Source organism: Megascapheus bottae, chromosome 3 (assembly GCF_031878675.1).
Source record: "Megascapheus bottae isolate mThoBot1 chromosome 3, mThoBot2.hap1, whole genome shotgun sequence".
Taxonomy (NCBI): domain Eukaryota; kingdom Metazoa; phylum Chordata; class Mammalia; order Rodentia; family Geomyidae; genus Megascapheus; species Megascapheus bottae.
Genome location: NC_143511.1, coordinates 675,001 through 689,971, shown reverse-complemented (window position 1 = coordinate 689,971; position 14,971 = coordinate 675,001). Strand labels below are relative to the sequence as shown.

Here is a 14,971-nt window from a genome sequence, read left to right as displayed (position 1 = left end):
TCTGTACCCTCTTCCCATGTTCCCACAGATGTGCACTTGTTTGCACCATGTGTGAGGTAGAAAATTACAGAGTCCTTTGTTGCCTTATCTCTTGGCTTCTTTTCACTCTATGTATTATTTTATGTACATATGAAGGGGTGCTTTTCTCTTGAGACTGTCCACTGTTTCACTGTGTGTGGGTATCTTGAGTTCGGTTTACTTTGTTGTGTCTCCTTGTGTTTTAAATCTAACACCTGCATATCAGGGAGACCATGTGCTCTTTGTCTCTCTGACTTGGCTTATCCCACTCAACTTGATCTAATTCCACCCATTTCCCTGCCAATGGCATTATTTCATTGTTTCAGACAGCTGTGTAGAATTCCATTGTATATAGGTTACCACATTTTTTTGGACCAATTCATCTGTGGTGGGGCATCTGGGTTGTTTCCACTATTGTGAATAGTGCAGCCATGAACATGGCTGTGCACATGCCCTCATCATATCATGGGTCATGTTTGTTGCTCGGGGTAGATGCCTTTGTAATGCCTTTGTCCATCATTCTTTATTTTTTTTTAATTTTTCTGTATTTTTGGCTGGAACTCTGGGCCTGGACACTGTCCTGGGGCATTCTTAAGGGCTAATGCTTTACCACTTGAGCCACAGAACTACTTCTGGCTTTTTGTGTGTATGTGGTACTGAGCAATCAAACTCAGGGCTTTTGCATGCTAGGCAAGCACTCTACATTAGGCCACACTCCTGGCCCTGTCTTTCATTCTTTGTCATTCAAGCCTAACTTTAGATTTTGTTCCTTAAGAGAAATTCTTACTGATAATGCCTTTGTTACTTTGAGTTGTGCTTGTCTTGACTAATTAGAAAAAGAGAATTTTGAAGTAGAAAGGGTGATACTCATAAAACAATTTATTTTGCAGGTTTTTTTTTTTTTTCTTTTCTGTCATGGGATTTGAACTCTGGGCCTGGGTGCTGTCCCTGAGCTCTTCAGCTCAAGGTTAGCATTCTACCACTTGAGCCACAGCACAGTACTGAAGAATCAAACCTGGGCCTTTGTGCATGCTAGGCAAGCACTCTACCTCTAGGCCAAACTCCCCACCCCTGCAGTTCATTTTCTAGCTAAGCAAACTAAGATTCAGACAGTCTGTAACCAAATTTGATAAATATAATGGCACATCTGGAACTTAAGTAGAGATTCTTTTGCATCTGCTTTTTCTGATCCCAGTTATTATGTGTGTATGTATACATATATATATATATATATACATATTTATCAGATTGTAAGCTCTTAAAAGTATAAACAATCTATTTTATTTTGTAGTCTCTAAGGTGATTTTTAAAAAATATACTATGGTTTTACCAGTTCTGTTTTTTTCTGTTCTTTTTTTTTTTTTTTTTTTTTTTTGGCCAGTCCTGGAGCTTGAACTCAAGGCCTGAGTACTATCCTTGGGCTTTCACAAGGCTAGAGCTCTACCACTTGAGCCACAGTACCACTTCCGGCTTTTTCTATGTTTGTGGTACTGAAGAATTGAACCTAGGCCTTCATGCATACTAGGCACTCTACCACTAGGCCAGACTCCCAGCCCCAAGTGTTTTCTCTACTTGACTCACAAGTTGTTGTTGTTTTTAATAAAACACACAAGCAGCAAGGCTGACTTGGGTCTTGATGAGCTCCTGATATAGAAAGCTGAGTAGTCTGATATTATGCCAGTCATTTTCACTAATTCCTTTGAGGAGATTATGGCCCATTCTAGACATCTCAGGGACTTGACTTTGGTTCTAACCAGAGTAGGTAACTGAGGCCTTATCTGTAGTGTTTAGACATATTTTTTGCAAAATTCTTTGCAATCTGTAAAGATGCAGTGGCTGCATTGTGGAGAAAAGATTGGAAGGGATCTACATGAATACAGAAAACAAGTGAAGAAACTGTTAAGTATAGTCCAAGGAGGAAAATCATAACATGGACTAAAATAATGTAATGCCTAATAATGTAAGGTAGCCAAATTGGGAAAATATTGGTGATGAATTAAGTATCAGGTTGGCAAAGGGGCTCAAGTTCTCCATGGCTTGTGCTCTTACGCTAGTCATTGAATTTCAGGAAGAAATTCTCAGAAAGGATCAGACCTAAGAGTCTTAGTAAAATTTAGACAAGATATGTTTTTCCTCATAAAAACCCATATCGTTTTGTCTTGACCCAAAGATACCTACTGACAGTAGTAATATAGTAGTGAATATAATGCTATTGTAATTGACATGGTTACTCAACATGTATTTCTTCGAAATAGAAACCTGAAGTTTTGCTATTACTGTTTTCATAATGAACAAATTTTAGATTGGTGTCCATACTGCTCTGATTTTGAGCAGTATTTTTTAAAATGTAGACCCTAAAATTAGTTATTGTCTATTTGCTGTAAAAGTAAGCTTTCATTATTTGTCGTATTTTACCTCCACTACTACATCATGTCCAAAAAGTAGACTTTCATATGCAAACATTTCTGCCTTTTATTCATTCAAATGACATTGTTTGTTTTTTCATGTATCAGGATTTTTTCTGTGAATTTAGTGAACAGTCACCGTGTGTTCTGTCAAGGTCTCTGTTACAGGTAAGTTCTACTTTAGTATCAAAATACATAAAACAGTAAATTATATTGTATTGATAGCTTTATTTTTCCTGCCCCTGGTCCTAGGGCTTGAACTCATGGTATGGGAGCTGCCCTGGAGCTTTTTAAATCAAGGCTAGTGCTATATCACTTGAGTCACAGCTCTATTTCCTGTATTTTTAGTTATTAATTGGGGATAAGAACCTCATGAACTTTCTTAAGGCTAGAGCTCTACCATTTGAGCCTCAATACCACTTCCTGCTTTTTTCTATGTATGTGGTACCGAGGAATCGAACTCAGGTCTTTGTGCATGCTAGGCAAGCACTCTCTCACTAGGCCAAACTCTTGGCCCCTATTGACATTATTTTATTGATTGATAATGGTTCTGGGGTTTGAACTCAAGTTGAACTCACCTCTTGTGCTTGACAGGCACTTTACCACTTGAATTACACTCAAACTCACAACCGTTTTTTATCTTTTTTTGGGGGGGTGCGGGGTACAATCCAGGGACTGAACTTAGGCCCTGGACTCTGTCCTTGAGCATCTTTTGCTCTACCTGAGCATAGTGCCACTTCCAGCTTTTTCTGTTTATGTGGTACTGAGGAATCAAACCCAGGGCTTCATGAATACTAGGCAAGCACTCTACCACTAAGCCACATTCCCAGCCTTTCTCATTATTTTGATAGGATCTTTTTGCCTCAGGTAGACTTTTGCACCACAATCCTTCCATTTATAATTTTTACCATAGCTGAATTGACAGGTATACCACCATGCCCAGTTTTATATTGCTGAGATGGCATTTCATGAACTCTTTGTCTGAGCTCACCTTGAAACCCAGTCTCCCCAATTTCAGCCCTCTGAGTAGTTAGGATTACAAGTGTTTGCCAAAATTTTGACATAAGTATATTAGGCATGCATTAAGATTATTCTTGATTCAATGCATAATAGTAATTAAATAAAAATTGAAATCATACAAATAACATACCACTTTAGAATGAAATAGTAATAAGAGGAAGATAATTTATACCTATAATCCTAGCTACTCAGGAAGCTGAGATGTGAGCATTATGGTTCAGAGCCAACATAGGCAGGAAAATCAATGGTATTTTTATCTCCAGCTATCCAGATCAAAGACCAGATGTGACTCCCATGGTATAGCACCAAACCTTGAATAAAAAGCCACGTAGCCAGGCATGGGTGGCTCACACCTGTAACCCTAGCTACTCGGGAGGCTGAGATCTGAGAATCAAAGTTCAAAACAGCCCTGGCAGGAAAATCCATGAAACTCTTATATCCAAGTATCTAAAACTATCTAAAAACCAAAAATGGTCCTGTGGTTCAGAGTGGTAGAGCACTAGTCTTGAGCACAGAAGCTCAAGGATAGCTCCCAAGACCATGAGTTCAAGTACAGGACTAGGGACCGGGAGGCGGGGGGGAAGCCAGGCAATTGGGTGATATCCTGAGCTCAAGATCCACTACTAGCATTACAAAAACATTTAAGGCCAGCCGTGTTTATGTTTGCTGGTAATCAACAAGGAGGATGAGGGAGGAGGATCATGAGATTGAGACAAGCTTGGGGGAAAACATTTTAAATCAAATGACAGTGAAAATATACCAAATTCTGTAAGACTACATCTAAAGCAATACTATAGGGATTGGTTGTTTGTTAGCTAGTATGAGACCTGAACTCAGGGCTTCACATTTGATCAGGCTTGCTTGTTTATAGTTCTTCCACCTAAGATATGTGTCTAGCCTGACTTTTTGCTGGTTATTTGAAAATGGAGTATCCCATCTGGTTGGTTTTTTTGTTTTGGGGTTTTTTTGGCCAGTCCTGCGCCTTGAACTCAAGGCCTGAGCACTGTCTTTGGACTTTCTCAAGGCTAGAGCTCTACCATTTGAGCCACAGCACCACTCCCAGCTTTTTTCTATGCATGAGATATCAAGAAATTGAATTCTGGTCTTCGTGCGTGCTAGGCTTGCACTCTACCATTAGGTCAAACTCCCAGCATATACAGCAGTTCCTAACTCAAAATGTATATCATCAAATCATCACATAGAGAAAGAGAAATATCTTACATTCATAATTTAAGCTTCTACTTTAAGGGATGAGAAAAAGGAACAAATTAAACAAGCAGAAAGAAGAAAATAACAGTTAAGAGCTGAAATTAGAAAAAGAAAAAATAGAAAAATAGATTAAAACCTACATACCTAAAGCCAGGTGCTGGAGGTCATGCCTCTAATCATAGCTACTCAAGGAGTCTGAGCTCTGAGGATCTCGGCTCAAAAGCCAGCTTATCTCCAGTTAATCACCAGCAAACCAGAAGTGGCTCAAGGAGTAAGCGCTAACTTTGAGCTGAAGTGCTCAGGAATAGCACCCAGGCCCCTAGGCCCAGAGTTCAAGCCCCATGACAAAAAAACCAAAAGAACAAAAACAAAAACCCAAAAGCTGATTTTTGAAAATACCAGTTACTAATTAGGCAGAATAAAAATACAAATTTTTAATACCAAGAATAAAAATAAGTAGGCTGGGAACCATGACTCAAATAGACCTCTTGTCTAGCAACTGGATACAGTCCCTCATCCCCCAAAGTGATACTACTAGAACTTGTATAAACAAAAACCTCAAAAGAACAACATAGAAATACTATACATATCTCTTACTTCTGTAAATTCTTAGATAAAATGGTTCCATTTCTTAACTACCAAAATTTAGTGAAGTAGTTTAGATAACCTTATATCTATTAGTAAGTTTAAATCATCATGGAAAACCTTATAATCAGAAAATTAACTGGATACCAGAACCAAACTGACATTACAAATATTAAAAAAAACTTTTAGACCAACACAGACATAAAAATCATCAGCAAAATATTAGCAAATCAAACCCAGCAGTGTATAAAAACATAAAAATGGACAAAGTGAAGTTTATGACCCAGTGGGGTTTATCCCAGGAATGTAAGCTGGAATTTGGAACCATGCAATGAAGTTTTAGTAGACATAAGGAAAAGCATGTAAGAGAAGTATCCATTTATTATTTTCAAAACGTCCAAATCTAGCAGTAAAAACTACCTTTATCTGCTAGATGGCACAGTAAAAAAAAACCTATAGCTATTATCTTAATATGATGAAAGATTAAATATTTTCTTCCTGAGATTGGGAAGAGAGTAAAGATGGTCACTTAGCACTGTCTTTTGATCATTTTGGTACTCAGGAGTGTTTCTGGGTGGTATACTGTGTTTCAGTAATAACCACTGCATTTGTACAGCATTACTAATACATATAACATGTGCTTTAAGACCACTTTCCTAGTGGATAACAAAAAGGTCTTTGGAACTCATCTCATGCAAGACATGGTGAAAGATGCTCTTCGGTCTTTTGTTAGTCCTCCGGTGCTTTCCCCTAAGTAAGTATTATAAAACATTTTATATACATAAAAATCAATTTTATAATGTGTTTTTTTTTCAGCCCAGTTTTTCTATACTTCTGTATACCCAAAGTGTAAAAAACAGTTTAGGATCAAGTCCCCATAAAAGTAATTCAGACATAACCAAAGTAAACGAGGTTATGAGAATCACTGCCCCACAAAGATGTCATAGAGATGGCATGCAGAAAGAATCATCATTTGCGTTAGCATTGTGAGAAGTAAGTAGAGCTCTTTCAATGGAAGGGGAAGAACTGAGTTTCTACTTAGTGAAATAAACCAGCATGTGTAAAGACATGAACATATGAATATTTTGAGAATACTTACTACTTAAACATTCTTACCAACATAAATCATGCCACATGTTGAGTAATACTCTAGTAGCTGTCTTTGATGGGGTTTCCTGGAAATATCCTAAGAACAAGACTCACATTTTCCTGCTTTAGGAGGTATGACTAGGAAAAGACAGTAGGAGGTTGAGGTTTGAGGATGAAGGTTCAAAGCCAGTCCTGGCACTAAGGTCTGTGAGATTCTTATCTTCAATTAACTACTAAAAAACTGAAAGTGGTTCCGTGGCTCCAGGGTTAGGGCGGTAGCCTTGAGTGGAAAAGCTAAGGGATGGCATTCAGGCTCAGAGTTCAAGCCCCATGACTGACAAAAAAAATTAAATAAAACACTTTTAATTCATTTTTAATACTTATTTTACTCATTTTCCTCTATTTTTAACTTGAAGTCTTTTGTTTGGGAAGACACCATGATTGAAGCTAGGTGCTCATGTGTTATCTTCTTCCACACTAGCACTGAAATGCTCAATGTCTTTTCACTCCATTGTTCCACTGTCAGCCCAGTGGCCTCCTCTCTCACAGCTTACCATGCTCCTTTCCTACTAGCACTAGGCCCAGTTAGTAAAGGCATAAAATAATCAGCTTCCACCCCTTTTACTTTGAGATGGCACTCCTTTGGGGCAGCTATAACCATTTAAGGCAGCAAGATCCCATTAGAGCTACCACAGGCCAGCAGAACTCCAGACCCCTTATTTACTATTTGGGCACAGCCATAAATCCTAGCCTGCCAGGATAAAGCCCCTGATCTACATATCCACATCAGAGTCTCTACCTCCTAAACCTTGTAGTTTGCTTAGGTTACCTCAGGCAATAGCTGTCACTTCTTTTCTCTTGTGAGAAGGGGGGTCTCACTAATCCCTTTTCTGGCAATAAAGCCTTTTCTTTGTACTATGTAAAAAAAAAGAAAAGAAAAGACAGTAATTGTAGGCAAGCAAGACAGAAGGAGGAATGAAAGCCAAGTAATATAGAGTTCACAGAAAGTAACTTTGGGAGTTTATAGGGACTGTGTCATCAGTGTACATTAAGAACCTCAAGAGTTGTAGAGTGGATAAAGTAACTTGACAATATAGCTTTCCATGTGCTATAAGATCACATGCCTTATATCTTTAAGAAATATGCACTATATATTTATGAGAGATTTGTGAGGCAAATGGGATCTTAATCGTATTTTGACCTTTGTCCTCAAAGTTTCTCAATTCATACCATCACCAAGGAAATTTAGGCTATGTTTTGAGAATCGCTGGCTTAGCTCCAAAGCATCCTCCAATTCCCCATCCTTTCTTCTCACATTGCTCCTAGAAGTAACTTGGACATGGCAGCTCATCTGCATCACTCCTATGAATACTTGTACATTATCACCAAATATGGATAAGTGTTCTGATGTTTTTGATTATCATCACCATCATCATTATTGCCAGTATTAACTTTGAAATCAGGGCCCTTGGCATTCAGCCACTTAAGTTATGACTCTAGGTCTTGTTTTGTTTCTCAGAGTATGCTATTTTTTGTTTTTTAAATTCCTGTCTATCCTTAGACTCTAGTCCATCAAATGAACCTCTTGTCTGGGATTCTATGTATGTGCTACCCAAATCTATTTTGTTAAACTTTACAGAAGTTACATCACAGTGTGTACATACTCTGCCCCATGTTTCTCTTTTTTTTTTTTTTCCTTTCCTCATTGGGATTTTAACATCTAAATACAATCCATGCAGACTTACTTGATGTATTAAGCCCTGGAGTTTATTTTTACCAACTTCTGTGCAGTTGAATGTTTAAGTTGTTTCCAATTTATTAAAATTGGTGCTATAGAAACAGTGAGGCAAAGGTTGAACTTATTCAGCATTGAAATCCCCTAGACACTATGTTGGAAATGAACAATTTGGAAGGGAATGAAATCAGGAGAGGAAAAACTGGGAGAGAATGAGGGAAGGTATGACACTGTTCAAAAAGAAATGTACTCATCTGAATCATGTAACTGTGTAGCTCTTCTATATATCACCTGCATAATAAAAATTTTAAAAAGTTGGTGCTATATTCTTAGAATTCTGAGTCATTTAGCATGTGCAACTTCAACTTAGTTTGGCCAACTTTCCAAAGTAAATGAATTTTTATGCTAGCCACCATTCTATAAAAAGCTCTCGTTTTCCCACATTCTAACCTTTGACATTATGAGACTTAAGTTTTGACAGTTTGATGTATGTGAATTGTTACCTAGGTGGGAGTGTGGTTCATTGGTAGGGCAGACATTTAGCTTCTGCATAGTCTTCAGTTTAGGCTCCAGCATGAGCACATGTACCCACCCCCATACAACCAGTTGCCAGTGGCTCACACCTGTAAACCTGGTTTGGGGAAGCTGGAATGGTGAGGCTTGTGATTTGGGGCAGCTTGGGTAGAAAAGTCGACAAGACTCATTCTTAATCAAAAGCTGTGTGTGGTGGTTCACGCGTATAATCCTACCTACTCCTTAAATATGGGGTCATATCATTTGTAAATAGAGATAGTTTTAGTTCCTCCTTTCCTACATTATTTTGAAACCCAGAATTCTTTTTTTTTTTTTTTTTTGGTCAGTCCTGGGGTTTGAACTGACGGCCTGGTCACTGTCCTTGGACAATTTTTGCTCAAGGCTAGCTCTGCCACTTGAGCCACAGTTCCACTTCTAGCTTTTTCTATGTATGTGGTACCAAGAAATTGAACCCATGGCCTCATGCATGCTAGGTGAACACTTTACCTCTAGGCCAAACTCTTGGTCCCAGAATTTTTTTTTTTAAAATGCTGTATTTTATATTCTCTTCCTTTAAGAAACTTTTTAGCATTATTGTTATTGTTATTGTCACTACTATCATTACTGTTACTAATTTGGCTGTAGAGAGGTTTTGAATTCAAGGCTTGGGCTTGCTAGGCCGGCACTCTGTCCACCACTCAAGTCATGTCCCAGAATTCTTTTGCTTTGGTTATGATTTTGACTAAGTTCTCATGTCCAGGATGGTTTGGAACATGTGCTTGTTTAAGCATAGCTGGGAAGCCGGCCACCACATTCAGCTATGTTTTATTGGTTGAGATGTAATCTTGGGAAGTTTTTGCCCAGGCTAGTCTCTTTACTTTCAAACCACAGTCTTCCCAGTATCTACCTCATAAGTTGCTAGGATTATAAGTATGTGCTTCTCCACCCAGCACTTCTCAATCTATTTTATCACCTCTTGTTGCTTTTTTTTTTTCCCTATTGGTTGGCTGCCAGGGGCACTATCATTTTCATTTTGCAGGGTCATGGTTCTATCTTTGAAACTGTTGTCATTGTACTGGCAAACATTTAGAAACTGTTGGCTTCTATCAGAGTCTCAAGAGAAGTCTCTTCTCCTTATCTTCTTCAATGCAGATATTATTGATCTCCACAGAGTTAATTTTTTTCGGGGGGAAGGGGGAGTGTTGTGTCAGTTACAGGGCTTGATCTCAGAGCCTGAATGCTGTCCCTGAGTTTTTTTGCTCAAGGCTAGTGCTCTACCACTTTGAGCCACAGTACCATTTCCAGTTTTCTGATGATTAATTGGACATAAGAGTCTTAACAGACGTTCCTGCCCACATTGGCTTTCAGATCTTAGCCTCTTGTGTAACTAAAATTACAAGCATGAGCCACTGGAGCCTGGCTTATTAATCTTACCTTTGCAATTCTCAGGGCTAGGAAGCAGGGTCTGTGATGACTGCTATGGAACGTATTAAGAAATGGTATTATAAACTGAACTAGGAACTAAACTAATGGAATAATTTTGTTGAGATAGCAGATGGGGCATGAGAAGGATGTATAGTCAGTAGTTGAATAGAAGTATGCATAGTGAGAGCATTGGGACTGTATAAAATTTCTTTGTCATTACTATTAAAAGCATGCTCCATGGATGGTGGGAAATAAATAATATTAGAGCAGGTTTGTGAAGAATGTAGCTTTTCCTTTTTTTCCTGACTAGTTTCATCTTACTGCAGTCAATTTAAAATGTTTAATTATTATCTAAAGGAATTAGAAATATCACACATTCACATGTGAACACCATATTAGTGGTAAAATCTTTATAAAAACATCTTATTTTTCTTAGCATTCTTCAACTTAATGTATTTTGTTGCATTTTTTCCTTTTTCCACTTCATTTGTTAACACTAGAGTAGTCACTGATTGATTTGTCAAAACTAGATAAGTGGATTTTTAATGTCGTGATTCTTATCTTACAGGTGTTGCCTGTATAATAATCACCAGGCCAAGGACTGTATTGACTCTTTTGTGACTCACTGTGTTCGGGTAAGAACGAAAACTTTTGGGTAGTTGTGGTAGACACTTTAAAAATTATGGGTGGTAAAGCCTACAATATCATTATTTTCATCTACTTTCTTATTCTCATTCACTGACTGAATTAAAAACAGATTCTGTCTCTTTACACTTGAATGGATGACATTATAGTCTGTAGCCATCCTGATGAGTAATTCGATATAAGAGTCAGCTTTGGATGATGGACCCCCTTTGAGGTGTTACAACTCCTGGCAGAGAAGGACATTCCTATATACATAACTTAGTCATTCTTATTTAGTTACATAAATATTTCTCTTAGAAAACGTGACCAGAAAGCTTTTTGGGGCCTAGTTCCATTCACTAAATAAATGTGTAATGTTGGTAGGAAGTATATGGTATAATGAAAGGAAATCAGAAGAGATTTCATTTTTATTACTTTTTTTAGCAGTCTATTTTTTCTTTTTATTGTAAAGGTGATGTACAGAGGGGTTACAGTTACATAAGTCAGGGAATGAGTACATTTCCTCTTGGAAAAGGTTGGCTTTGTAGAATTCCATTGTCTATATGTACCACATTTTTGTATCCATTCATTTGCATTGGGGCATCTGGGTTGTTTCCATCACTTGGCTATTGTGATTAGTGCATTGATGAACATAGCTGAGCAGGTGTCCTTATCATATCCTGGATTATAATGCTCAGGGTAGATCATAGGGAAGGTCTTTTTTTAGTTTAAGAAACCTCCAAACTGCCTTCCAGAGTGGTTGTACTAGTTTACATTCCAACCAGCAGTGTAGTAGAATTCTTCTTTCTCCACATCCCCACCAGTATTTGCTGTTGTCTGAGTTCAGAATATTAGCCCAGGCCGAGTTCAAGCCCCATGACCCACCAAAAAAAAAAAGCAAATTTAAAAATCAGCCACCTTTTCTCATTATTTATATATTCTTGTATAGAATTCTTTTAAAAACTGCACATTGGATCGGGAGTTTGGCACATAGGCCCAGGTTCAGTTCCTCAGTATCACATACATAGAAAAGGCTGGAAGTGGTGCTGTGGCTAAAGTGGTAAAACTGTAGCTTTGATAAGAAAGCTCAAGGACAGCACACAAGCCCTATTGTTCAAGGCCCAGGACTAGCAAGAAAAAAGTATGCATGGATATGATTTTTTTTCCTCAGCATTTTTCTCCTTAAGCCAGATTTTTTAGAACCTAGAATAATGTTGGTTTTTTTTTTAGGATAAGGCAATTTCCTATTGACAACTAACGAATTATGTGTGTATTCCAGCCATTTTGTAGTCTTATTCAGATCCATGGACATAACAGAGCTCGACAGAGAGATAAGCTTGGTCATATTCTTGAGGAATTTGCTACTTTGCAAGATGAGGTAAGAGCTAAGTTGTTATCTTCTTTAAAAAGACACAAATTCACATACTTGATCTAGATATTTTTCAGTGTTGTTTTTGTTTTTTTATGAGTCATAGGGCTTGAACTCTGGGTCTGGGTGCTGTCCCTGAGCTCTTCAGCTCAAGGCTACCACCCTAGTCCTGGAGCCACAGCTTCACTTCCTGTTTTCTAGTAATTAATTGGAGATAAGAGTCTCACGGACTTTAGTGCCCGGGTTGGCTTTGAACCTCAATCCTCAGATCTCAGCCTCCTGAGTAGCTAGGATTACAGGCATGACCTACCACGCCCAGCTATTTTTCAATTTTTAAGTCAGTATCTTGCATGTTTTAACTTTTTACTATAAGGAGGTGAGCTGACTTTTCACTTAATTATGTGCCCACGGCTGATTTCCAACCCCTGCACACAACAGTCTTCCTACCTCAGCCTCATGGGAAGCCTGCATGACAGGATTGAAGGCCTACCACATAGGCTACAGTTACTTCTATTTTTGAAATGGATGTATTTTTAGTTTTAAGGAATGATTAAATGTTAACTTTTGTGAGAAAAGAACTTGGATCTAAACCCAACTAACAATGCATTTAAAAATAGTCCCTTAAGTGGTAAAATTTACATTTTTGCACTCCCCCTTCACCCTTTTTTTGTGCCATTGCTGGGATGTGAACACAGGACCTGGGTCTTGTTCCTTAGCTTTTTTTTGCTCAAAGCTGGTAGTCTATTATTTAAGCTACATTTTTTTTTTTTTTTTGGCTTTTTGCTAGTTACATGGAAATAGATGTTTCCTGGATTCTTTTGCCCAACCTAGCTTCCAACCTCAGTTCTTAGATCTCAGCCTTGTGAGTAGTTAGTTTTCCACACATGAGCCATTAGTGCCTGGCTCCACTAAGATTTTAAAGCTCTATTGCTTAGAAGAAAAAAAAATCCAATTTTGTGACATTTGATTTTTATAGGCAGAGAAGGTTGATGCAGCACTTCACACTATGCTGTTGAAACAGGAACCCCAAAGGCAGCATTTGGCCTGTTTAGGAACCTGGGTCCTTTACCATAACCTTCGAATTATGATTCAATATCTCCTAAGTGGCTTTGAGTTGGAACTCTATAGCATGCACGAATACTACTACATATACTGGTAAGAGTACAGTTTGAGATCAATTTGGTATATGGGTAAAGTAAGATCTGAGAGAGCATCTGTAAATAAAGTAATATTTTTTCATGTGTATTTTAACTTCAGTTGTATAATTATTGAAAATCAGAGGCAGCTCAGTGTATTTTTACTGGTGAAATACAGTACACATTTTTCTAACTGCCTGCCTATTCATTAGACAATTGCTAGTAGTATTTCCAAAGTAAGTGGATTAATTGGAGATCTTTTTCTTCTTTGGAAGAAATTATTGGGACACATTTTATAGATTTTTTTTGCAATAGATTTTTTTTTTGCCAGTCTTAGGGCTTGAAGTCAGGGCCTGGCACTGTCCTTGAGCTTTCTCAAGGCTAATGCTCTACCATTTGAGTCACAAGCACCACTTCTGGCTTTTTCTGTGTACGCAGTACGAAAGAATTGAATCCAGGGCTTATTGCATGCTAGGCAAGCACTCTGCCACTAGGCCACACTCTAGCACATGATATAGAATCTTGCAAAATAGCCCTGGTTGGTCTTAACCTCCTGATCTTCCTGGCTCAGCTCTCCAAACACTAGGATTATAAGCATGCTTCCCAAATAAAAATCAACACAAGTTAAGCATCCTCAAGTTCTTTTTGTTTATGGCTTGCAAGAGCTAAAGAGGAGCTTTTCCTCATTTCTCAGATCAAAATTAATGTTTATATGCCTTTTAATATGAAGAACTGGAATTTTATTTTGACAAACATTGAATTTCAAATTTACATTCATAAGCAGGTTCTCTCTTTGAGAAGAAACTTCAATTTTGTTTATAATCTCTGACTTTTATATTAATTCTAAACTGCTGTTGGTATTCAAAATTACAGATTTCCTGCAGAATAACCTTGTTATTCATGAAGGTAATCACTGATTGTGTGTATAGCCCTTAAAAATCAGCAGCAGACACAGTGGTTCTTTTTATTTATTTTTGCCAGTCCTGGGTCTTGAGTTCAGGGCCTGGGCACTGTCCTTGAGCACTTTTGCTCAAGGCTAATGCTCTGCCACTTGAGTCACAGCACCACTTCTATCTTTTTCTATGTATATGGTACCCAAGAATCAAACTCAGGCAAGAGTGCTAGGCAAGCACTCTACCACTAAGTCACTCATCTGCCCCTAGGTGATAGAGGATCTAAATATAAAAGGCACACCGAGTTGCCTATAAAAATCCTTCACTGACTGAAAATACAAATTACTGACCTTCAGATTTTGCAGTGTGCCAGGGGAAAATAATAGGTACTTTTCTTCTACTCAGTGCCAAGCATTTTGTTGCCATATGACATTGCATGCTGTCTATCAGAAAAAAATACATCTTGCTTTTTACCTTATCCGTCCTGTTATGCTTCAAAGTATAGCATTTAAGTCATTCAAATGATATGTTTTAACTACTTTTTACTTTGCTTTAAAATGTCCTTTTTTATGTGTTTATGCTCCTTATGTCTTTGTGGAAAATTTTAGAAATATGCATCATGAGAGATCATAAAATCTCTTGCAAATTTGTATTAGCTTTCATTCAGTATGATAATGATCCTTAATTTTATTTCTTACTGGTGTTATTATAAAATATATTTATCTCTTAAATTTGAGCTACTTTTTTGGCTTTGCTTAAGGTAATGTTTACAAAGTGTCTGAAAATTATCTAGTAAGATGTCTGTTTTGCACTTTTTATTGAGAAAGTACAAGTAAATTATTACTTCAATTGTATTTTTTAGATTTTTGTATAATGCCAATAAGTTTTTTGTAAGCAGTTTTAAAATTATTTGCTTTATTTTGTGATTAATACATACACACACAAAGAAC

At 37.6% G+C, this 14,971-nt stretch overlaps 1 protein-coding gene across 4 annotated transcripts in view; it reads left to right on the top strand.

Annotated features, from left to right (window-relative positions):
• The window catches only part of Naa35 (N-alpha-acetyltransferase 35, NatC auxiliary subunit), a 74,669-nt gene that overhangs the window by 41,078 nt on the left and 18,620 nt on the right, over window positions 1–14,971 (top strand). For all 4 annotated transcript variants that reach the window (XM_090329431.1, XM_090329430.1, XM_090329432.1 and 1 more), the window contains 5 exons: window positions 2,532–2,591; window positions 5,885–5,991; window positions 10,568–10,634; window positions 11,903–12,001; window positions 12,969–13,147. In XM_090329431.1, coding sequence (XP_090185557.1) covers window positions 2,532–2,591; window positions 5,885–5,991; window positions 10,568–10,634; window positions 11,903–12,001; window positions 12,969–13,147 — 512 coding nt within the window. The remainder of the gene's footprint in view (window positions 1–2,531; window positions 2,592–5,884; window positions 5,992–10,567; window positions 10,635–11,902; window positions 12,002–12,968; window positions 13,148–14,971) is intronic.